Source organism: Molossus molossus, unplaced genomic scaffold (genome assembly GCF_014108415.1).
Source record: "Molossus molossus isolate mMolMol1 unplaced genomic scaffold, mMolMol1.p scaffold_m16_p_19, whole genome shotgun sequence".
NCBI lineage: Eukaryota > Metazoa > Chordata > Mammalia > Chiroptera > Molossidae > Molossus > Molossus molossus.
Window position 1 is genome coordinate 33,288,981 of NW_023425354.1, and position 25,574 is coordinate 33,314,554.

The following is a 25,574-nucleotide window of genomic DNA, read 5'->3' on the forward strand; positions in this document are numbered from 1 at the left end:
CTGATCAGTGTTCCCCTATCTCCCTAAAAATCAATAAAAATACACCTGTGGGTGAGGATTAAAAAAGATGATAATAAAATAGAAAAAGGTGCCAAGCTGGTGTGGCTCAGTGGATTGAGCATTGTCCCATGAACTGAGAGGTCCTGATTCAATTCTTGGTCATGGCACACACTCGGGTTGTGGGCTCAATCCCCAGCAGGGGGTGTGCAGGAGGCAGCTGATCAATGTTTCTGTCTCACATCCATGTTTCTATCCCTCTCTCCCTTCTTTTTTTTTTTTTAATCCCCACCCGAGCACATTTTTCCATTTTGGGTTCAGACAGAGTGGGAGGGAGAGAGAGGGAGAGAGAGAGAAACATCGATGTGAAAGGGACACATCGAGTGGCTGCCACCCACACAACCCAACCAGGGCCAGGGACGAACTGCAACCGCGGTACGTGCCCTTAGCGGGAACCGAACCCAGATCTCTCTGGACCACAGGCCAACGCTCTAACCGCTGAGCAAAAAACAGCCAGGGCTCTCCCTTCTTTTCTAAAAAAAATCCATAAAAACATTATTAAAAAAATAAAATAGCCCTGGCCGGTTTGGCTCAGCGGTTAGAGCGTCGGCCTGCGGTACAGAGAGACCCGGGTTCGGTTCCCGCTAAGGGCACGTACCTCGGTTGCAGTTTGTCCCCGGCCCTGGTTGGTCGTGCGGGTGGCAGCCACTCGATGTGTCCCTTCACGTCGATGTTTCTCTCTCTCTCCCTTCCTCTCTCTCCCTCCCACTCTATCTGTACAAAAAAAATGGAAAAATATCCTCGGGTGAGGATAAAAAAAAATAAAAATAAAAATAAAAATAAAATAAAAAGAGTGATAATGACCCCTCTAATGAAGTACAGTATTTGACACATGATACCCAGGACATGATTCCTATTGGAATCTGAAGGAACTTGGGAGGCACAGAGGTGGAAAGGAACGCAGGAGCCTCTTGGGATGAGAAGCTGGTCTCAGGGTTCTGGGATCCCAGTGCAGGCTTGTGTGCGCTGACTGCATGTCCAGTATGAGTTCTACCTGCCTAGACATGGCTGGAAAGACAGCTAGAACACTACTAATGAGGGAGAGTCCATCTTTGAGGAAGCGATCTGAAGGGGCTTTGTGAGCATGGATAATTACTTTTTTTTTTTTTATCCTTACCCAAGGACATTTTTTTTTTTGTTTTTTGTTCAGATAGAGTGGGATGGAGAGAGAGAGAGAGAAAGAGAGAGAGAGAAAGAGAAACATCGACGTGAAAGGGACACATCGAGTGGTTGCCACCCACACGACCCAACCAGGGCCAGGGACAAATTGCAACCGAGGTACGTGCCCTTAGCGGGAACCGAACCCGGGTCTCTCTGGACCACAGGCCAACGCTCTAACTGCTGAGCCAAACCAGCCAGGGCTGGATAATTATTTTTACACAAAATCTGACACTCTAGGAGCATCTTATTCCTAAAGGAGCTCCTTCTTCATCCTTTCCTTCCAAGTCAGCTTTATTGTTCTATTGTTTAGAAACTACTTAGCCAGAAGAAAGGGTCTAGGGGCCAAAAAGAATCCCAAATGTGAAGATAATAGTTGATAAGATGCTCCCCTCAACAGGGACTCTGGCAATTTCTAAACCATTCAGCAGGAAAGGCTCACAGGGGAAGCTGGCGAGACAGACTGCCAGCTAGAGCTTACCAAACGTGTCAGCATAGATCTTGGCAAAGGAGCCCAGTGTGAAGCAGATGCTGTACTGGGAGCTGGAGAAGCAGACGTTGCCCAGGAGTGGGGACAGGATCAGGTTCTCATCAGTAGAATACATGCTGAAACACAGATAGTCATGAATGCTCAGCTAGGCTGACACACCACCAAAAGTAAAGGGCAGGGACCCAATATCACAGCCTTTCTCCAGCCCTTGCCCTCCAATGGGCTTACATAATATAGTCAGCTTTGCCAAAGAGCCTGGTCCAAGAAAGTGACATAATGGAGTTGTTCCCTAACTCCCAGTAACAAGCTGACTTCCCAGAGCTGGGAACACTCTGCACGATCTTGGAGAAGTTAACTGCCTAGACAGACAAGGGAAAACTTGGAGGACAGAGACAAAGGTCTTAGAACACAGGAAATGAATCTAATGTGACCACAGAGAAATACACTCTGGAGAAATCTAAAGCTTAAAACACAAATAGACATAAACACCAGTATAAATGACTGACTGACTGACTGAATGAATGAATGAATGAATAAAAGAAAAAGTAACTTTGCTCCCCACTCCTACCACCCTACTCTTTCGTCCTTCTTCTGTTGTTTGGTTTGTTTTACAAATTTGTGTTAAAATTTTGTGTCTAAAAAGCCATGCAGAAGCAACAGCATCATAAGTTCACTAACAACAAAACCAGCTGTGCACAGGGATCAAATCCACAACCCTAGCCTTACTACACAATGCTTTATGAAACTTCTTAATTTAGAAATAAAAGTACTGGCTTATAAAGAGCAGTCCCTACCTCGCTCTACCCCACTCCCAAGTTATGCTCCCCAGAGGCAACTGCCTTCAATTCGTTTAAAGCTGCTTTTGGAGCATTTACCTCCATATTTCTAAGTAATATGTTTATATTGCTACTTCTTGTTTAGAGGCTGAGACAGGACTTTGTGACTTTCTATTTTGGTAGGTGGGGAGTTAGCCCTATTCCATCTCATCTCCCTTTTTGAAGAAGTTTATCGTTTCATATTTTGGATTGTTGATATTATATTGGGCTCTAGTCATTCTCAGACCTTCCAGATACAGAGAGAAGATATCCCTATTGATAGCCAGTGCTGTAACCAGAGAAGCTCCCAAATGAAAATCTGTCTCTGGCCATGTAGGTACTGTCCCCAAGCTTCAATTCTTCCTGAACCCTTTAAGGGGCCACAAGAAGTCATCCAGTACATTCTTCAGCCCACAGTTAAAATTGTCTTTAAGACATACTTAATCTATTCTTCAAAGCCACCTTGACTGTGTATTCTAGCCTCCCAATCACCACTCATATTTATGAATGTAAGTCCTTGTAAACCTATCTCATAAAGCAGCTATATCCAGGATCGACAGCCAACAGTTCCCTCATTTACTAGTGTTAATAAGATGACAGCACCTAGTGTCATTTACTGATCAGTTACTGCTAAGCACTGTACTAAGTGTGTTACATCAGATATCTATGTAATTTCTTGTAACATCTTATTAGGCAAATATTATTATCCCTCTTTTAAAGCAGCAGAAACTAGGGTTCTACAAACTTAAGTAATTTGCCCAACTTTTCATGGTTGGTATGAGGTGAGGACAAGACTGTTTCTAGAGTTCAAGGCATTGACCACAATACTAAATTGAAGATGTGTGCACAACTGGTTAAGGCAGAAAGTGGAAGAAGCCAGACTGTGGAGTAGTCTCTGTAGAACCATGTAATGCATCTCTAGCCCTGCCCAACAAGCTCATCAATGCATAATAAGAAATCAGAGTTGTGAGGGAAGGGGGGGGGGTGGAACTTGGGAGAAGGGTGTCAATGGGGGGAAAAAGGAGAAACATCTGTAACAAAAATAAATTAATAGAAATTGCAATAAAAAAAAAAGGAAATTAGAGTTGTCCCCAGAGTTCAAGGTTCAGATTTATAAAAGCCAGGGTCCCTATACCTTATTAATCCATTGACCTCATCAACAATGTGGCGCAGCTTGTAATAAGCATCAGTTGGAGGCAGCTTCAGTTCCAGGATCAGCCGGTCGATCTTGTTGATGCACACAGTGACTGCCAGCCTCTCTTGCACTGCGTGCTTGATCAGCCGCTCTGTGTTCAGCATCACCTGAGAGACACAAGGCGGTGAAAGTAAAGAGGGCAGAAAAGTCCAGAGCAAAGTCAAAGAAGGTACTATTTTACTTAAAATTTTTTTCTTTATTAATTTCAGAGAGAGAGGAAGGAAGAGGGAGAAAGAAATAGAAACATCGATGAGAGAGAACATCGACTGGCCACCTCTTGCACATTCCCCACTGGGGATTTGTCCCACGGCCTGGGCATGTGCCCTGACAGAGAACTGAACTGGTGACCTCTTGGTGCATGGATGGATGCTCAACCACTGAGCCACACTGGCTGGGCAAGAGGGCCTTATTTTAAAAAATGAAGTATGAGGAAAAGAGGACCTGGGGAAACAGACTGTTGGGTGGAAAGAGATGGTATCTTGCCCAAACGCAGATTTAGGACCTTTAAGAGAGCACCTGCAGGGTTGAGAAACGAATAAACACATTGACGATATTAGGGGCCAGGTTTCTCAGTGCTAGAGAAGGAACAGGCGAAGATTAGGAAGAACCTGTGGTGCTAAAATGGAACTGCAAGAATTAGGATAAATTATTTTTCTTCCTTTTTTGTTGTGTTACTGATTTTTTAACATATATGAGTAAAAATAATTGATATGCATGGATGTGTATTATCTGTGTTCAGTGAAAGGACCAAGAAGCAATGTACCCCAATAGCAATGAACATATCCTGACCTGTTTCTAAATACCAGTCCCTACCCTAAGGAGCCAGAGTTCCTTGGAGAAATGACTGATTCCAGGATTGGAGCAGGGAAAGCACAGGATGAGTCTAGAACATCTTTTTGTGCCTAAAAGTAAGAAAGTACTAAAAAAAAGGATCAGGGAGTCAGCCCAAGGGAGCTTTCACTAGCCAAATTTGGGATAACTAGAGTATCAAAATATCTAAGGATAGTAGTGGATTATATAACTCAAAGAGTATAATAAAAATCCATGTATCCATAAGAATAAATAATAAGCAAGTGGGGGAGAAGAAAAAGCTCTTCTTTACAACAGAATTCCTACCAATAAATACAGAAGGAATAATGAGGGTTAGACAATCACCACTTGAACTATTATAAAAACAACTAGGAATGATCAATAGAAGACAAAATTTACAGGTCAAATTTGACAAGGAACAGAATGTGTAATAAACTCAAGGTATTCCCCCTATAAATTCTGTATTACAAAGGAGAAAATTGTGACTTTACACTTAAGAAACCTGACAGACCTGCCTTAACCAATTGATCAAAGTTAACATCACCAATGGGCTAAGGTGACATCATGGGTCTCCTGATGGGATGGACTAACAAGAACACAACTATACTTATGTAGTATTCCTGCCAAAAATAACCTGAACATAATCATAAGGAAAACTAAGACACACTCAAATAGACATTATACAAAATAAATGGTATATACTCTTCATGCCAATGTCATAAAAAAACTAAGAAAAGTAAAAGAACAGCCCCAACCAATTAAAAAAAACTAAAGAGACATGAAGACTAAATGGTATACAACATCCTAGAGGGAAAAAATTATACAAAGGACATCATTAGGACAATTAATGAGATTCAGTTCTTTAGAAAAAGATCTGTACAACAACACTGTATCAATGTTAAAGTCTCTGGTTTTGGTACTGTACTACAGTTATGTAAGTGAATGTCTTTGTTTTTTTAATTTTCATACAAGGTCATTTTTCCATCTTTGTTCAGAAAGAATGGGAGGGAGGGAGGGGGAGATAGAGAGAAACAATGTGAGAGGGACACATCGACTGGTGGCCAGGGAGGAACTGCAACCAAAGTACACGCCCTTGACCGGAATCGAACCTGCAACTCATCGGTCTGCGGGCCGACACTAACCACTGAACAAAACCAGCCAGAATGTCTTTGTTCTTAGGAAATACATTTTGAAATATTTTACTTTCAAATAGGTCAAGAGAAGAATACCCACACTTGTGTGATTACATGTATACATGTACAGAAAAAATTACAAAGCAAATGAGGGTGAATTCTTTGTACTTTGCAACTTTTCAGTAAGTCTGAAATGATTCCAAAACAGTCAATTTAAAAAAGGCAATTCTGGCTCCCTCTGCTGGCTATCTCACTAATGACAACATGAATGAAGTTAGCCAAATTACCTAATCTTTTTTTTAAATGAAAAAAAAAAAAGTATCTTTATTGTTGAATGTATTACAAATATTTCTTTTTCCCCTATTGACCCCCTCCTCCCCACTCCTGCTCCACCTCTTGTCTTTTCCCATAATGTTGTCTGTGTCCACTTGTTATGCATATATGCATGTAAATTCTTTGGTTTATTTCTTCCCACCCCTCCCCACCCCCCTTTCCTTTGAGGTTTGTTAGTCTAACAACCAATTTGTACTTCTTAATCCCTTCACCTTTTTCACCCATTCCCCCAACCTCCGTCCCATCTGGCAACCAACAAAATGTTCTCTGTATCTATGAGAATGTTTCAGTTCTGCCTATTCATTTTGTTTGTAGATTGAATTGTCTGTCGATATATATGTATTTATTGCCATTTTGTTTGTTCATATTTTTTATCTTTTTCTTCAAGAAGAACCTTCAACATTTCATATAATAATGGTTTAGTGATGATGAACTCCTTTAGCTTTTTCTTGTCTGGGAAACTCTTTATATGTCCATCGATTTTAAATAATTTTGCAGGATAGAGTAATCTTGGTTGTTGGTTCTTGCTTTTCATCAAGCTGAATATTTCTCACCACTTCCTCCTGGCCTGCAAAGTTTCTTTTGAGAAATCAGCTGACAGCCTTATGGGAGTTCCCTTGTAGGTAACTAACTGCTTTTCTCTTGCTGCTTTTAAGATTCTCTTTGTCTTCATGATGTGTCTTGGTGTGAGCCTCTTGGGGTTCATTTTGTTTGGGACTCTCTGTGCTTCCTGGACTTGTATGTCTGTTTCCTTCACCAGGTTAGGGAAGTCTTCTGTCATTATTGTTTCAAATAGGTTTTCAATTTCTTGTTCTCTCTCTTTTCCTTCTGGCACCCCAATGATGCGAATGTTGGTACGCTTTAAGTTGTCCCAGAGGGTCTTTACATTATTCTCATTTTTTATGCTGTTTTAATTGGGGGTGTTCTTTGCTTCCTTATATTCCAAATTGATGGTTTGCTTCTTGGCTTTATCTACTCTACTATTGAATCTCTGTAAATTATTCTTTATTTCAGTTAGTGCCTCCTTCATTTCTGACTGGTCCTTTTTTACACTCTTCAGGCCCTCACTAAGATCCTTGAAGTTCTCACTAAGTTTACTGAGCATCCTTATGAGCAGTGTTTTGAACTCTGCATCTGTCAGATTGCTTATCTCCATTTCATTTAGTTCTTTTCCTAGAGTTTTGTTCTGTTCTTTCAATTGGGACATGTTTCTTTGTGTCCTCATTTTGACTGCCTCCCTGTGTTTGTTTCTATGTATTAGGTAGAGTTGCTATGTCTCCAGCGCTTACTAGGGTGGCCTGTTGTAGTAGGTGTCCTGTTGGGTCCAGTGGCACAGCCTCCCTGGTCTCCCAGCTGGGCCCTTGAAGTGCACCCCTCATGTGGACTTTACAATCTTCTGTTGTAATTGAGTCTTGATTGCTGTTGGCACATCAATGAGAGGGTTTTACTCAGGCTGATCAGCTGCAAGAACTGGCTGTGCCCACTACCCACCGACGTCTGACTACTTTGGATGATCAGCTGTGCAGGGGCCCACTACACAGAGCAAGACTTATTTCAGCAGGGCTCTGGTAGCCACTGAATCCATTCCTTGAGTGTGTCACTTGTGGAGGTGGTTGGGTGGTGGTGCTTTGCAGTGGTCTGAAGCTGTCCACTGGGTGTGCTGGCTCTGGGGCCAGGTCAGCCACTACCTGTGTTCTACCTGGGGCCATCAGGCATAAGTTACAAAGCTGTCTGCAGATTCTGCTTCTTGTGCTGGGCTTGGAGGTGCCCAGGCAAAGCTAAGTTGTGAACCAAGGCTGGCTGCTTCTAGTGCCAGGCCTGGGGCTACTAATGAGAGGTATGAGGCTTGTTGAGACCAGACGCTGCTTGTTTGAGAGAATTTAGGAAAATCTGAAGCAGGAGCCAAGACAGGCCAATCCTATGGTAAAGCAACTGGCAACAGCTTAGGTGGGCCTGAAAGTTGGGTGGGGCGGGGCCTCAGGGAATCACTAGGGTCGGGCAAACAGTGTAAGACAGGTTGCTGGAGTCTCAGATATGGCAGCTGTCTGCCTGCTCTGTGGGGGAAGGGCTCACCAAAGGAACAAAGGCCTCTGACAGCACGTCTGTCCAGAAGAAAGCCACCTCTCCAGCCCTTGCCCCAATGCCAAACAACTCAGTTCTTCCCTGTATGTCTCTGGTGCCTTTCAAGCTGCCTCCCCTACACTGGAACTGAGGGAACAGATCCGAATAAGTCCGTGAGTGGGCCCTTTAAAAGGAACTGCCTGGGGCTCCCACAACCTCAGCCTCCCTCAGCCTCGGTTCCTGCTGGTATTTTACAGCCAGAAGGTATGGGGACTTCTCTTCCTGGCAATGGAACCCTGAGCTGGGTGCCTGGTGTAGGATGGAAGCCCTCACTCCTCAGGGGGCCCTTCCCAACCGAGGTATCTCCTGATTTTTATCTACCACACATGGGTGTGGGACCAGCCCCTGCCACGCCTCCAACCCTCCTACCAGTCTTGATGTGGCTTCTTTAATTTCATAGTTGTAGGACTTCCATTCAGCTTGATTTCAGGTGGTTTTGAATGATGGTTGTTCTATAGTTTAGTTCTAATTTTGATGTGGTTGTGGGAGGACGTGATACCGTATTTACCTACACTGCCATCTTGACCAGAAGTCCATCTAATCTTTCAATTTAGAAATATAAAAGACACTCTGGGCCTTTTAACTCCAATCTCTCTCGAGATTAGAAAAAAGTCAATATTTAAAATCCATTTAGCCTGCCAGTGTGGCTCAGTGGATGAGTGTCGTCCCATGGACTGAGAGGTCCTAGTTCGATTCCCAGTTGGAGCACATGCCTGGGGTTGTGGTCTCAATCCCCAGTAGGGGGCATGCAAGAGGCAGCCAATCGATGTTTCTCTCTCACATCAATGTTTCTATCTCTCTCTCCCTTCCTCTCTCTCTAAAAAAGAAAAAAATCAATAAAAACATATTAAAAAATAAAATCCATTTATACAAATATATTCTCCTCCCTTCCTTTTATTTACATTTGTCATTTTATCATTGTGTTTTCTGAATGGCAATAGGTCCTATCATTCATTTTGAGCTTCACTGGGCAGGGAGTGAGGAACTCATAGTGAATATTAATTTTGAACTTTAATTGTTGCCTTAATTTTAGAGCAAATGTGAGCCTTAATCCTACAGACTCGCATGCTCTCTGGCTCCCAGCTTGCTCAGTATTCTAGGCATTGTGTGGGGCAAGCCTAACAGGAAGGAGGGGTCTAAACTCACACCCTCGGCAGCATCAATGAAAAGGACCACTCCATCTGAGATGCGCAGGCCAGCCGTGACTTCATCAGAAAAATTCACATGTCCTGTAAAGCAAATACCAACTAAGTCACCAACTAAGCAAAGCATGTGAACTCCCAGTATCCCTTTTCCCTTCTCCCCACAGCTCCTTGCAGTGTATAAAATTCCACCATCAGAGTCACACCCTAGGATTAAACTTTTATACAGGAGGTCCCCAAATAAAAAGAAGGAAGTGTTTTACCTAGGAGGGCATAACATATTCACATTCACATAGCAGCTTAGCATAATTAGCAGTAATCAGAGTTCTGTGGGACAGAAGACAATTTGGAGGCAGAAGAAAAGGCAAAGGAGGGCTGGAACATGAGATATAGTACCTGGCAAGATGCTGGTGGGGGGCAGAGCTGACAGGTATAAAGGGCATTGGGCAAGGAAGGCCAATCTGTCAAAACTCAAATTTTCATATTTAAAACTCTGCCCACTTGGTCATCTCCAAAAGATAAACAGTCAGCCACAGGGCAAGGCACACTCCCATGGTAATGTGTGTCCACCAGCAAGTAGTTGGTGTATTGCTCCCACAGTCTCCTTCAAAAGATCGAGAGTACCTGAGGCAGGGAACTATGTCAGACCCACCTTTGTTACCATAGCATCAACAAGGGGCCTGACACAGGCTCAAGTGAATAAATGAATAACATTCCCTAAAATTTAAATATTCTAGAGAAGAGTAAAGAGAGGACCAAAATGAAAGGCCTGGAGCACAGCACTTGCTAATTAGCCAGAAGCCAGAGTCAAGGAATGTCCTACCTGGAGTGTCCATGATATTGAAGAGGTAAGATTTTCCTTTGGTATCTGGCAAAACCACTGTTACAGGAGTGCTTTTGATGCCAACACCTCTCTGAAAGTCACAGAAAGAGAGTGCTTAAGACTTCTTCCTATGCAAGAGGGGTTCATTCTGCTCTTGGGGTTTGCCAGTTGCTAGTAAATTACACTGACTTCTCTCTTTGTAGTGGGTATGATTTGTATCTAGGCATCCAACCAGAATGATCCTGAAGATGAATTATCTTAATGTTAAACAGCTACTTTTGGGGGAGGAGGGAGGAGGGGTAGTTCAAATAGTAAAACTAAAAATGAATAAGCAAGCAAAGCTGTATTAAACCTTAACAGAGAATCAAGGGTCCTAAAGACTTATCCTCCTGATACACTGAAAACAAAAATAATAACCAAGCATCATGTAAGTAAAAAAGAAATAATCTGAGGGCATTTTAAGATAAGCTATAACAGGGAGCAGTTATTAAACTCTAGTCAAATAAATAGATTCAGAAAAAAGAGTAGCTAACATTTGTTGATTGTTTATCCCATGTACCATTCAAAGTTTATTTGTTTGTTTCTTCTATTGATTTCAAGAGAGAGAGAGTGCAACATCGATTTGTTGTTCCACTTATTTATGTATTCACTGGTTGCTCCTTGTATGTGCCCTGATCAGAAATCAAACCCACAACCTTGGCTTATCAGGACAACACTCTAACCAACTAAGCTACCTGGCCAGGGCCAAAGTTTCTTTCTTTCTTCTTTTAATACTCACCTGAGAATATGTTTTGTTATTTAAAACAAATTTTTTGTCCTGGCCGGTTTTGCTCAGCGGTTAGAGCGTCGGCCTGTGGTCCAGAGAGATAGGCATTCAATTCCCCCTAAGGGCATGTACCTCGGTTGCAGTTTGTCCCCGGCCCTGGTTGTGTCGTGCGGATGGCAACCACTTGATGTGTCCCTTTCACGTCGATGTTTCTCTCTCTCTCTCCCACTCTATCTGAACAAATTATGGAAAAATGTCCTCAGGTGAGGATTAAAAAAAAACAAATCAAAAACAAATTTTTTTCTTTATTGATTTTAGAGAGAGGGGAAGGGAGAGGGAGATGGAAACATTGATGAGAGGGAACATCAACTGGCCGCCTCCTGCATGCCCCCAACTGGGGATTGGGCCCACAATCTGGGCACATGCCCAGACCAGGAATCAAACCGGTGACCTCCTGGTGCGTAGGTTGATGCTCAACCACTGAACCACACTGGCCAGACTGAGAATATGTTTTTATTGATTTTAGAGAGAGAGATTGATCAGTTGCCTTCTGTACGTGCCCTGACTGGGAATTGAACCCATAACTTTTTGATGTATGGGATCAAGCTCTGACCAACTCAGCCACCCGGCCAGTGTCTCAAGTTTCTTTAGTTAACCATATTTATGTACTTGAGCTGACTATGTAGTCATTCAAGAAAAAGAGACAGCCCAGCTGGTGAGGCTCAGTGGTTGAGTGTCGACCAATGCACCAAGAGGTCGCCGATTCGATTCCCGGTCAGGGCACATGCCCAGGTAGTGGGCCCGATGCCCAGGTTGTGGGCCCAATCCCCAGTGGGGGGCATGCGGGAGACGGCCAATCGATGTTCTCTCTCATCGATATTTTTAGTTCTCTCTCTCCCTCTCCCTTCCTCTCTCTCTAAAAAATCAATAAAGAAAAAAAAAAATTAAAAGAAAAAGAGCCCTGGCCGGTTTGGCTCAGTGGTTAGAGCATCGGCCTGCGGTCCAGAGAGACCCAGGTTTGGTTCCCACTAAGGGCACGTACCTTGGTTGCAGTTTGTCCCCGGCCCTGGTTGAATCGTGCGGGTGGCCGCCACTCGATGTGTCCCTTCACATCGATGTTTCTCTCTCTCTCTCTCCCCCTCCCACTCTTTCTGAACAAAAAATGGAAAAATGTCCTCAGGTGAGGATAAAAGAAAAAAAAAAAGAGAGACAGAAATAATAGGGGGAAAGACAAGGGGTTAGAGGAGAGGAATAAAGATCCAGATGAAGACAAAGAAAGAACAACCAGTTGGAATAGGAAAGACAGATTTGGCCCACTCCTTTATACAGAAAGAAAAGCACAGAGACAGACAAACCCATTCTTTTTGGTTTTTTTTTTTATCCTCACCCGAGGACATTTTTCGATATTTTGTTCAGATAGAGTGAGAGGGAGAGAGAGAGAGAGAGAGAAACATCGACGTGAAAGCGACACATCGAGTGGTTGCCACCCACACGACCCAACCAGGGCCGGGGACAAACTGCAACCAAGGTACGTGCCCTTAGCGGGAACTGAACCTGGGTCTCTCCGGACCGCAGGCCAATGCTCTAACCGCTGAGCCAAACCGGCCAGGGCGACAAACCCATTCTTAAGGAGAAACTACTCATAGCCCTGGCCAGTGTTGCTCAGTTGGTTGGGTGTCTTCCTGTGCATTTGAAAGGTTGCCAGTTAGAGTCCTCCTGGTCAGGGCACATGCCTGAGGTGCAGGCTCAGTCATGGGTAGGGGGCATGCAGGAGGCAGCTGACTGATGTTTCACTCTCACATCAATGTTTCTCTCTCTCTCCCTCTCACTTCCTCTCAAAAAAATCTTAAAAAGAGAGAGAAAGAGAGAGAGAGAGAGAGAGAGAGAGAGAGAGAGAGAGAGAAGCTACTCCTAGAAAGGCACTGTCATGTGGATTAAGTCATCTTACAGATTTTAAGGTGACATCATTTAAGAATTCATTTTGAGCTTTTGCATAACTTATAGCATAAATGTACACATCACCTCTTAGTATTTGCCCTTTAAGCCACATTAATCCGGGGCACATGCATTTGAAAGGTTGCCAGTTAGATTCTTCCTGGTCAGGGCACATGCCTGAGTTGCAGGCTCGATCATGGGTAGGGGGCCTATACCCCACAGCTTGTTTACCCAACTCTCTTTCAAGTTACAGATAATGGGATGACTGGTAGAAGCAGAGCAATAAAGAGGTGGAAGTGAGAGAAGTGGGTGTGGTATGGACCAGTGTTATCATAAAGGGTCCTTACATTCCCTACAAAACTACTGCTGGGTCTGGTGCGGGCAACAATTGGATTTCCCAAGGCACACTTACCTCTTGCTCTGTGAAGAGGATGTCAGTATAGCACAGCTAAAAAAAATAAACTGTTGTTACCAACTGAATTCAGACTCCTCTCCCCACAAACACCATCAATCACTTTCCCTCACCACCTCCCAACTCAACGGTTTCTGCCTCAGGAGGAGAATAGATTGAAGAGAGCAGGGTATCCCTACAGAAATTCCAAACAATGAAACCAGTGCCTTCGCAGATGGAAAATGCTCCTGGATGTGTTTTTTGGGGGTGGGGGTGGTCACTGAAGACCAGGTATGGCTGGAGAACTAAATTATAGCAAATGCACCAAATTCTTAGAGTGGTAAAGGGAGACATATCCAGCCTTCATCAAACACCCACATGTCAAGACAGTCAATCTGGCAGAGAATGAACAATTATTGCACTGAGACTTGCAGCCACACTTGGCCTCATTCACAGGCATTTAAATTTATCACGAAAACAACAAGGTCCAATTGTATTATATTTATAGAGGAAGCTTTTAATATTATGACAGGAACAAATAGGCTATAAAAGTCAGAATATATCATAACAAAGGAGGAATCCCAAGTGCAAAACAGATCATCCCAAAACACTGCTGGTTAATATTCTTTATGCTCCTGAGAAAGTTGTAATTATTTTCTTAAAGGCAATTAATAGAGATTGCAATCATAAAGCAGTACTTTGTAGGCATCATTATTCATAAGTGGGAAGGCTGAAGGAAGGGGAAGGAGAGAGACACACCCCTGTATATCTGAGTGGCTCATCCTAAATCCTCAACAGAATTTCTACTTACATCTTGGTCATAGCGCTTTCTGATTTCCGGGTGAGTCTGCTCTATTAAACAATCTACAAAACATGTCTGAAAGGAAAGAGAAGGTTAAGACCTGCCAATCGCAGAGGAAAATCCATTCTACCCTCCCCCCAGCTCCCAATACACCACATCACTTAGGGATAAGGAAAAGGAGGAAAAGAACAAGGAGGATTATGGGACAGCAAAGGATTAACAATGAAGCCACAGGATTATTTTCAAATGAAAGATGCAATCTTTCTTGGACAAGCATCCCCAGGGAAATGAAAACATAAAATCAGAGTAAGGCTCAATTTCCCTTCTTCTGTCCAGCTGTAGACACAGGCTCAGGCATGCAAGTGGCTTACTAACAGGATCCACCTGCTGCTTAGGAAAAGCCAGAATTCACAATAAGCACCGAGGCCCCCAGAGTCAGGAGGTCCAGCCTTATGGGCTCAAACACCAATCTGTGACTCCGAGGGCTGAAAAAATGAGCAGGAATGAAGAGAAACCCTGTTCCAAGTACATAAAAGTTCTCTCACCTTGCCATGATGGAGATGGCCACAAAGGGTCACATTTCTGATGAGTTCTGAGTTATCCATCAGATCTGCCAAGAAACTAAAAGGAAGGAAAAGAGAAAAGGAAATTTGGCAAAAGTTTTCTAATGGGGAGGGGTGCAGAAGTGTTTTAGGTATTTTCAGTTGTTCAGGAACAACTTTCAGACCAACAAGAGAATGCTCAGAGGCAGACGTAAATTTCTCTATCTATATAGTTCTGGCTTTGGGACTGGAATAGTCCATGAGGGTGACGCAATCTGTGAAATGTCATGAGAATTTCAACAGTAAAATAATGAGATTTAAAAAGCAAGTAGGAAAAAAAAAACACCCACAAATACCAGAACTGACACACATACATGAGTATTATCCCTTTCAAAATCTTCAGGCAAGTCCTGGCCGGTTTTGCTCAGCGGTTAGAGTGTGGGCCCACAGATCAATGAGTCTTGGGTTCGATTCCAGTCAAGGGCACGTACCTCAGTTGTGGTTTGTCCCCAGCCCTTGTTGGGGTTGTGCAGGAGGCAACCAGTCGATGTGTCCCTCTCACGTCCATGTTTCTCTCTCTCTCCCTCCCATTCTATCTGAAGATAAATAGAAAAATATCCTGAAATAAGGATTAAAAAATAAATAAAAGTTTCATTATTTAATATTGAGTCACAAGCACTTTAATATATGAGGGCCATATAAGTGCATTTCATCAATTTAAATACGTTCAAAAATAGTTTGAAGAGTCTAAATTATTCTATACATACAAGGTTGGGTAAAAGTAGGTTTACAGTTGTTCATATGGAAAATAATACAATAATTAATAAATAATTATATAAGAATAAACTGTATTTTGCATACTCACAACTGTAAATCTACTTTTGACCCACTCTGGATATTTACCTAATTGTGCCCTCCTTTTCAAAATGGAATCATGAAGTTTTCAAAACATTTAGCAATTTTGTGGAGTCAAAATAGTCTGTGGTGGCCCAACAATGACAATTATACTACTCAGCACTCTCTGTCTGAAAGGAGAGGAAACAGCCGAGATATGGATGAGAGCCAAGAGAAAAGTTAAAACTGAAACTAAATATCCCAGAAACCATATACACTAAAAGAAAATCTTGGCAAATTGTAGGAAGAGATTTTATTTTTGCAATTCACTAGTTACTTCAACCATAAACCACCTCCTATACCCCTGTGAAAAAAACAAACCTACGCTATTCATGAGGAGAGGCTGAGAGACCTTATAACTTACTCCATTTCATACACTGTGACAGGTAACGTCTGTTCCATCAGAGTGAATTTCTTGGTTTTCACTGGCTTAATGATGGGTTCTAGGGAAAAAAAAAAAAAGGCAGTGATGTGCAGGTTAGCTGAAAACATAAAAATACAGAGCCCCATTAGGCTGAGCTTTCAGAATGTATGATACATGATATCCATTTATGTTATTCTCAAGGATCACTCATATGTTACGAAAGTTCTGGGAATGCTGTTTTGCACAAGACAGTAAAGGATCTTGAATTGTGGACTAAGTTTGAACTTCATTTTGTAGAAGAAAGGGGGAGGAGCTGGATATAGGTTGAGGTCAATGTCAGTTCAAAACCCCTTCTTGGCCCTGGCCGGTTTGGCTCAGTGGTTAGAGTGTCGACCTGTGGTGCAGAGAGACCCGGGTTCAGTTCCCGCTAAGGGTGCGTACCTCAGTTGCAGTTTGTCCCCGGCCCTGGTTGGTCGTGCAGGTGGCAGCCACTCAATGTGCCCCTTTCACATCGATGTTTCTCTCTCTCTCTCTCTCTCTTCCTCTCTCTCCCTCCCACTCTATCTGAACAAAAAATGGAAAAATGTCCTCGGGTGAGGATAAAAAAACAAACAAAAACTCCTCCTTGCATTTATAAAATGCAACTACTCAGAAAATAAGCATCGTCTGTTTCCCTGTAGCAGTTCTCTATTGCTGGAGAAGAAAAGTGCCCTGGATCCTCCTTTCAGGACTTTTGTCTTGTGAGCGCGACACAAATCGAGTGAGGGAAGGAGAAAAATCCCCTGGATCCCTGCAGGGTTTATTCAAAAAGAAAATAATAGAAAAGTACTCAACATGCAAAAGTCTTGTGAAGAAAATGAAGGAAAACAACTGAACATGCCAAAACCTGAGGAAGCCCATCCTTCAGAAGATGTACCACAGGAGGCAGAAGGAAATTATCAACCTTCGGAAGAAAGTGTAAGCCAGGAAGCAGAAGGAAACCTCAAAAGCAGGCTGACTCAACCTGTCTAGGGATTTAAAGAGGACACTCCCATTAGGCATTTGGACCCTGAGGAGATGCTAAGAGGAGCAGATGAGTTGGAAAGACTTAGGGAAGAAATAAGAGTAAGAAACAAGTTTGTAATGATGCATTGGAAGCAAAGACATTCACGCAGACGACTTTATCCTGTGCGCTTTAGGCCTTGAATTCCACATATTTTTAATCCGATAATAAAAACTGGCCCCTGCTTTCTTTCTGTTTGCATTTTCTGACGTATCTTTTACCTTCGTTTTACTTTTAATCATCTGGTGGAATTTTGTTTTAGACAGTTTCCTTGTTAACCAGCATTTCATTGAATTTTGTATTTCGACCCATTCTCCAGGACTGTTTTTCAATTGGGAAGTTTCACATAAATGCATGAAAATATGTTAATTCTATATTGTAAAATAACTTGAGTTACAAAGCAGCATATTTAGTATCAGCTCACATATGTAGGATAAAAATCCCAAATTCTGTGAGTGCGTGCATGTGTGTATACACACATACATGCATACATCAAAAACTTAACTGCTTATTTCTGTGCGGTGTGTTTTCTTTTTGCTTATATGTATTTTTTAATGAACTTGTGTCACCAACAGAATGAAAATTTTTTAATAAGAGAATCAAATAATTTGCAATTAGCTTATAAGGGCAATAGGGACATTTAAACTCTTAATGAAATAATTATTAAAATGTAAACCTCAAATCATCTCTGGATCTCTTAGCCAGAGGAATAAAACCGGCAATTATTACAGAAAAAAGAAAATAAGCATCGTGAGGATTGGTTAAAGGAGTTGGGATTACTTGGATGAGAGAACTTAAAAACAGTCTTCGAGCACCTAAATAGACATTAGATAAATGAGGAAATAAGTCTTATTTCCTTAGAAAAAAGCTATGAGTTTTAATGAATATTAAAACAGGGTTAACTGAATCTCAATCAGAAATAGTACCTGAAAGTAGTAAAGAAAAACTAATTAATTCATTCGCTGAACTCTGAAGATTGCTGATGGCTATGAAATGAATTGTTCTAGTTTTACTGTCACCTCTCATAACCCAGTGTCTCCTAACTTACCTGTGAGAGGCTGGGTGTCTTCCTCCTGAACTATGGTCTCCACCTCAGGACCATACACCTCTTCAGCTGTGGGATAGTACTTTTTGTCCTCATGTAGCACCACCTCCATCCCAGGGTGATCTTCATCATGATCGCCTACATCATCGTCATCGTCATCGTCATCCATCTAAAAGCAAGAGAGGCTGAAGAGGCACGCACTTTTCCTGCTTAATAACTGACATTACACGAGTTAAGAGCAATGACTTCACATACTGACAGCTTCTGATTTTGAGTTCTGTGCTAGAATCAATGGGGCAAGTTCTACTCTTGCATGATCCTTCACAAAGAGAAGACTATAAGCCATGGCTACAGATGGCTCTTCTCATCAAACCAGCTCCTTCTTAAATGTGGGCCACTGGTCACAAGTGGATTGAGACTGGAGAAAACAAATGGCTGATCACAACACACCCTTTTAAGGGAAAAAATAACTTCTTCCAAGGGTGGAAACCAGAAAGCAGAGGTAGAAATTGAGAATAAGTCCATATCTTTAATATTTTCACAGAAATGTTTTAGAAAAATACTTTTCTGACAGAAAATAACAGGTGTTGGTGAGGATACGGAGAAACTGGAACCCTCATATACTGCCGATGGGAATGTAAAATGGTGCAGCCACTTTGGAAAACAATTTGGCAGCTCCTCAAAATGTTCAACACAGAGTTACCATATGACCCAATAGCTCCATTCCTAGCTAGGTACATACCCAAGACAAACAAAAACTTATATTCACACAAAAACATATGAACAAATGCTCATAGCAGCATTGTTCGTATGTCGAAAAGTGGAAACAACCCAAATGTCAATCAGCTGATGACTGGATAAATAAAATGTGGTACATTCCCACAATGGAATATAATTTGGCAATAAAAAGGAATACTTACACATGCCACAACACTGATAAATCTTGAAAACATTATACTAAGTGAAAGAAACCAGACACAAAGCAATGGTTTTCAACCAGGGGCAATTTTGCTTCCCGGAGAACATTTGGTAACATCTGAAGATATATTTGGTTGTCATAGTCGGTGTGTGGGATCTAGTTGGCAGAAGCCAGAGATGCTGCTAAATATCTTACAAAACACAGGACAGCCCCCAAAACAAATAATTATCTGGCCCCAAATGTCAACGATGCCAAGGTTGAGAAACCCAGCTCCAATGATTCTGAGCAGGGGAGTAACATGATTAGACATTTGTTTTAAAAAGAATCACTCTGGTTCCCATACTGAGAATATACTGGAAGGAGGAAGATTAGAAGGTAGTGAGGGGAGGTTGATTCTGGGTACGTTCTGAAGGTAGAGTCAAAAGTATATTCTAATCACTTCTCAGCCTTTTGGCTAAGTTCAAGTGTAGTACTTGTTCTTGTCAGTTTCATATCTGATATGTCCTCTAACCGCAGACAATATATTTTTTTTCTTTCTCTCTCTCTCTCTTTCTTTTTTTAATTCTTACCCGAGGACATTTTTGCATTTATCTTCAGATAATGCAGGAGGGAGAGAGGGAGGAAGAGAGAGAAACAGATGTGAGAGAGACACATCCAGTGGTTGCCACCCACACGACCCCAACCGGGGCCAGGGACAAACTACAACTGAGGCCCTGGCCGGTTTGGCTCAGCGGTTGGAGCATCAGCCTGCGGTCCGGAGAGACCCGGTTTCGGTTCCCGCTAAGGGCATGTACCTCGGTTGCAGTTTGTCCCTGGACCTGGTTGGTCGTGCGGGTGGCAGCCACTTGATGTGTCCCTTTCACGTCGATGCTTCTCTCTCTCCCTCTCTCTCCCTCCCACTTTACCTGAACAAAAAATGGAAAAATGTCCTCGGGTGAGGATAAAAAAACAACAACTACAACTGAGGTACGTGCCCCTAGCGGGAACCAAACCCGGGACTCTCTGGTCTGCAGGTCGACGCTCTAACCACTGAGCCAAACCGGCCAGGGCATGAGGGCAATATTTACATGGATTTTGGGGGCAGAGAGGCAGAATAGGAGCTTAATGAATTCTAATGAATTGTGGGGCGGGGGAAGTGGCAAGGTTTCTGACCTGAGCAATTGGAGAATGGCATTGTCTTTACTGAGATGAAGAAGACTATAAGAGCAGGTTGGGGGTCGGGGGTGAGGAGGCTCAGTGTTTAGGTCTTAGATATGCTAAGGTGACATGCCCTATTGGACATCAAGTACAGAAGCTAAGAAGGAAGTTGGATGTACAAAACTGAGGTTCAAGAGAAAGGTCCAGGTTGGAGATATACATTTGGGAGTCCTCAGTGAATACAAGGTATTTGATAGATCGTATGAGATCACCAGGGGACAGAGTATAGACAGAGAACAGGTTCAAGGAATGGAGCCCTGGGGCTTGTTGACAGGGAAATGAGGAGGAACCAGTGGTAAAACTGAGAAGGACCAGCCAGCAAAGAGAAGGAAAACCTGGGGATTCCCTGGAAGCCCGAGTGATCAGCTGGGCTAGTCAGATGCTATAGAAAGGTCTAGTAAGAGGAGGACTGGATCTAGGGCAGAGGTCACTGGTGACCCTGACCAGAGCAGTCTCTGTGGAAGAAGAGAGGCAAAAGGATAGAAGTGGGTTTGAGACAAAATGGGAGGAGAGAATTTGGAGACAGCAAGCATCAACAACTCTTTTGAGATGTGCTGCTTTGAGAAGCAGGGAAATGGGAGGTAATTAAAGGGGGGAATGTGGTCAGGGGGATTTTAAGATGAACTAACAGCATGTCTGTATGCTGATGGGGATGATCAAGTACAGAGGGAAAACTGGTGAGAAGGAATCTAGTTTCTAGTAGATAGAAACATAGACAAAACATACATAAGAAAGGAGGGAAAGCATATGGCACAGATGCAGGGAGGTGGGCGCCTGCTTTCTTTCACACAAATTCCAGCACGTCAACTTCTTTCTTAAAAAGAATACAAAACCGTCCAACCCTGGCCGGTTTGGTTCAGTGGTTAGAGCGTCGGCCTGGGTCCAGAGAGACCAGGGTTCAGTTCCTGCTAAGGGCATGTACCTCAGTTGCAGTTTGTCCGCAGTCCTGGTTGGGTTGCGCGGGTGGCAACCACTCGGTATGTCCCTTTCACGTCGAAGTTTTTCTCTCTCTCTCCCTCCCACTCTATCTGAACAAAATAGCGAAAAATGTCCTCGGGTGAGGATTAAAAAAAAAAAAAAAAATTTAAAAGAAAAAGAACACAAAACCGACCAGCCGGTGTGGCTCAGTGGTTGAGCGTCAACCTGTGCACCAAGAGCTCGCCAGTTCTATTCTCGGTCAGGGCACATGCCCAGGTTGTGGGCCTGATCCCCAGTGGGGGACATGCAGGAGGTGGCGAATCGATGTTTTATCTCATTGATGTTTCTATCTCTCCCTACTTCTCCCTTCTTTTCTCTCTAAAATCAATAAAGAAAAAAGAGGAAAAAAAAAAGAATACAAAACCCACCCTGACCAGTGTGGTTCAGTGGTTAAAATGTCGGCACGCCAACCAAAGGGTCACAGGTTTGATTCTCAGTCAAAGTCACATACCTGAGTTGCAGGTTTGGATCCCTGGCCTGGGTCAGGGTGTATACAGGAGGCAATCAATTGATGCGTCTTTCTCACATTGATGTCTCCCCCCACCCCCCGCTTCACTTTCTATAAAAATCATGGAAAAAATATCTTCAGGTGAGGATTAACAACAACAGCAACAAAACAAAACCTACAAACAAAAACAGAACAAAACCCTCCACTGGTGAATCAACTGGCTACCATCTTTACATTCTACCTGTATTAATGTGGCCTAGGATTACATTTGCTCTTTTGGCAGCCACATATATTCTGCAGGTGGCAGATTCAAAATAACCATCAAGAGCCCTGGCCAGGTAGCTCAGTTGGTTAGAGCATCATCCCGATATGCCATGGTGGTGGGTTCAATCTCCAGTCAGGGCACATACAAGAATTAACCAATGAATGCATAAATAAGTGAAACAACAAATTAATGCTTTTCTGTGTTTCTCTCTCTCTCTCCCTTCCTTGCTCTCTCTCAAATCAATCACACACACACACACACACACACACACACACACCCCATCAGTCAAGCCAGTTTCCTCCCACCCATACTGCTGGATATTATTTTGAATCTAAGTGCAGGATTTTATGTAATAATTTTTAAGTACCTGTAATTACTTCTACTTGAGTGCCCTGACAGTAGCTCAAGCTTGACAAATCTAAAATGAAACTAAACAAGCATCTTTTATCACTTCCCTTTGTCTGTTATAACCAGTGTTCATCTAGTCATCCAGCTCCCTTCTCCCCCCACACCCTGCGTACTTTCAAACAGTGGCCCAAATCTACATCACTGCATCCTTCCACTGTGATGAACTTCTGTAGGCTTGCTTTGATCATGTCACCCCTTACTCCCAGTTCTCCATTCGAGGACTTGTATAGTCTGGCCTCTCCCAGTCTGCGTCACACCCACAGCCATGCCCCAGCAACTGTGCTTCAGCAATCAGGAGGAGAAATCATAACCTCTGGGCTCCTGCTCACTGCACTCATTTCTGGAATGCCCTTCCTTCTTTCCTGTCTCTATTATGAAATCCTATGCATCTCTCTACTGTTATATACCTTCAATTAAAAAATGTTTAAAAATATCTATGCATCCCATGTGAACTAGGATATAAGAATCCCCCCCCCCCCTTTATTGATTTCAGAGAGAGAGGAAGTGAGAGGGAGAGACAGATAGAAACATTGATGAGAGAGAACATCAATTGGCCACCTCTTGCATGCCCCCTGCTGGGGATTGGGCCCACAATCTGGGCATGTGCCCTGACCAGGAATCAAACTGGTGACCTCTTGGTATATGGGTCAATGCTCAAATACTGAGCCACACCGATCGGGTGCAGATCATTTTTATCACCCCAAAAGAAACTCTGTACCTTTTAGCCATCACTCTCCAATTTCCAACCTAGATAATCATTAATCATTCTACTTCCTATCTCTACAGATGTCTACCCATTCTTTAAGTTCACTTTGAATGTGACTTCCTCAGATACCTTTCTTGGTCATCCCAGCCAAGAGTAATCTCTCCTTATACCCTATTAGCATGGATATAAATTAATATGTCTTAAATGGCACTTGTCTTTCCCTGTCTTGTATTAAAAACACTTTTAGCCTGGTTGGTGTGGCTTAGTGGTTGAGCGTTGACCCAAGCACCAAGAGGTTGCCAGTTTGATTCCCGGTCAGGACACATGCCCAGGTTGTGGGCCCGATCCCCAGTCAGGGGGCATGCAGGAGGTGGCCAATGGATGTTCTCTCTCATCGATGTTTCTATCTCTTTCTCCTTCTCTTTTCCTCTCTCTCTAAATCAATAAAGAGGAAAAAAACACCTTTATATGTACTTCATCTCCTCTGGCCAGCAGTAGGTTCCTGGAGGGCAGGGATAATGTTGTGGCCATCCCAGCATTATGATTCCATGCAAATAATAAGTGCTCTATAAATAATGAATGAATTTTGGGGCTTTATTTAGCCTGCAATTCAAGTTTGTTGGGATTATTCTGAATTCAGATTGTTATCCAATATATTAGCTTGTGTGATGTGCAAATTTTATGAACTTCTCTATCTTCACCTAAGTGATTGACAAAAAGGTTGAAAAGGATGGGACCAAGAACAGGCCTGGGGCATGTCACAAGAGCTCTGGCAGTGACCCATAAATCAAAACTCTCTAGGTCCTATTGTTCAATGGCTGTGACTTCTTATTGTACTATGACCCAGCCCATATTCTTTCTACAAGGACATGTTACAGTGGTTACAGTGGGAAGGAGAGTGAAATGGAATAAGAACAAAGGAATACTTCCTATTTGGTTTGAATGAGAATGTATTCATGAATTACTTGTATAATAAAAAATAACTCTTTAAAATAATATTTTTAAAAAGAAAATAACTAGCCCTGGCCGGTTTGGATCAGCGGTTAGAGCATTGGCCTGCGGTCCGGAGAGACCCGGGTTCAGTTCCCGCTAAGGGCACGTACTTCGGTTGCAGTTTGTCCCCGGCCCTGGTTGGTCGTGCGGGTGGCAGCCACTCGATGTGTCCCTTTCACGTCGATGTTTCTCTATCTCTCCCTCCCTCCCTCCCTCCCACTCTATCTGTACAAAAATTGGAAAAATGTCCTCGGGTGAGGATAAAAAAAATAAAAAAATAAAAAGAAAATAACTAGTTTATAAAAAGAATAATGTGTCAAATGCCTTGCCCAAATCAAGATACATAATATCTACAGCAGACCCCTGACTTATATCTCCATCTATTATTTGTATCAATAGATACAATTAAGGAAAAGGAGGATGAGTTGTCTGATTCACTTTCTAGCACCACAGCCAGTTCCCAATATCTTTCTTTTTTTTTATTTTTTTATCCTCACCCGAGGATATTTTTCCATTTTTTTGTACAGATAGAGTGGGAGGGAGAGAAAGGAAGGGAGGGAGAGAGAGAGAAACATCGACGTGAAGGGACACATCGAGTGGCTGCCGCCCGCACGACCAACCAGGGCCGGGGACAAACTGCAACCGAGGTACGTGCCCTTAGCGGGAACCGAACCCGGGTCTCTCCGGACCGCAGGTCGACGCTCTAACCGCTGAGCCAAACTGGCCAAGGCCAGTTCCCAATTTCTTAAAGATGACCACAGTAGCTCTCAGGTTACCTCTGCAAGGTCTCAGCCATCCAGGACCTAATGCATCTGGGCCTGGAGACTTGAACACATCTAAGGTTGTAAGATGCTCTCTTTTCACTTCACCTATAGAGCTTCAATTTTCTTTTTCCAGTGTTTATTCTATTTTTTCTAGTTTGAAGGACATTTTCCCTGATGGAGAATACAGATGGCAGCCAGGATTTTTGTTCTGCTTCCCTGCTCTTTTGTTAATGTCACACCTCCATCAATGAGTAGTGGGCCTACCTATTTCTTGTTCTGAACATTGCTAAAACACAAAAGACACAGACTATTCTGAACTTCATCCTCTATAGCTCTTTTGAAGGGGAGTCATAGAAATCTGCATCCCTCTTTCTACTGCTTTTACTCATCTTTCAAAATCTGACCTTATGAGGGAGTTGCCAGTACAGCTGTACTCAGAAAAGGTGACTACCTTGTATTTCCTTTTGGAACTTCAGTAGTTAAGTTTTCTTAGGGGCAGTATGAGACCCCAATAAGTTATATAATAATGTACACAGGTATTATGGGAGCAAAGATGATTCTGTACTCTGTTGTTTCTTTTTTTTAAAGAGAAGAAAAAAAATCAATACATTTGTCTTACCTCATCAAGATCTTTGGTCTCTCTGCCCAATTCATCATCATCTTCATCAGAATCTAGCTCTGGTCCAATATAATTCCCAAATTCATCATACAAGTCAGTATCCATGATGCTAAAATTCAAGAAAAGGAGTTAGATTCTGACAAGGTAATCAAGGCCTCCGCGACATAGCCCCACATGTCTAGGCTTATAGTTGACCATATCCCTTCCCTTCACACATCTCCTCTCCAATTACACCAATCTACTGACTGCCCAGCTTCCCTCTCTTCTACTTGTTGTCTCTGTTTACATATTCTTCTTCTTTTTTTTTGTTAATCTTCACCAGAAAATATTCTTTCATTGATTTTTAGAGAGAATGGAAGGGAGGGAAGGAGAAAAAGAGAGAAAGAGAAACATCAATGTGAGAGACACACACTGATTGG

General features: G+C 42.7%; 1 protein-coding gene and 2 pseudogenes across 1 annotated transcript in view; 2 read left to right on the forward strand and 1 right to left on the reverse strand.

The window, feature by feature from the left end:
- Positions 1-25,574, reverse strand: part of EFTUD2 (elongation factor Tu GTP binding domain containing 2) — a 44,555-nt gene that overhangs the window by 13,205 nt on the left and 5,776 nt on the right. The window contains exons 2-11 of the mRNA XM_036268227.1: positions 25,156-25,264; positions 17,862-18,027; positions 15,772-15,850; positions 14,517-14,592; positions 13,981-14,046; positions 13,191-13,226; positions 10,078-10,168; positions 9,259-9,341; positions 3,656-3,822; positions 1,697-1,821 (exon numbers count right to left, since the gene is read on the reverse strand). Coding sequence (XP_036124120.1) covers positions 1,697-1,821; positions 3,656-3,822; positions 9,259-9,341; positions 10,078-10,168; positions 13,191-13,226; positions 13,981-14,046; positions 14,517-14,592; positions 15,772-15,850; positions 17,862-18,027; positions 25,156-25,260 — 994 coding nt within the window. The 5' untranslated portion in view covers positions 25,261-25,264. The remainder of the gene's footprint in view (positions 1-1,696; positions 1,822-3,655; positions 3,823-9,258; positions 9,342-10,077; positions 10,169-13,190; positions 13,227-13,980; positions 14,047-14,516; positions 14,593-15,771; positions 15,851-17,861; positions 18,028-25,155; positions 25,265-25,574) is intronic.
- On the forward strand, positions 16,606-16,956 carry LOC118633946 (annotated as a pseudogene).
- LOC118635185 lies at positions 19,212-19,323 on the forward strand (annotated as a pseudogene).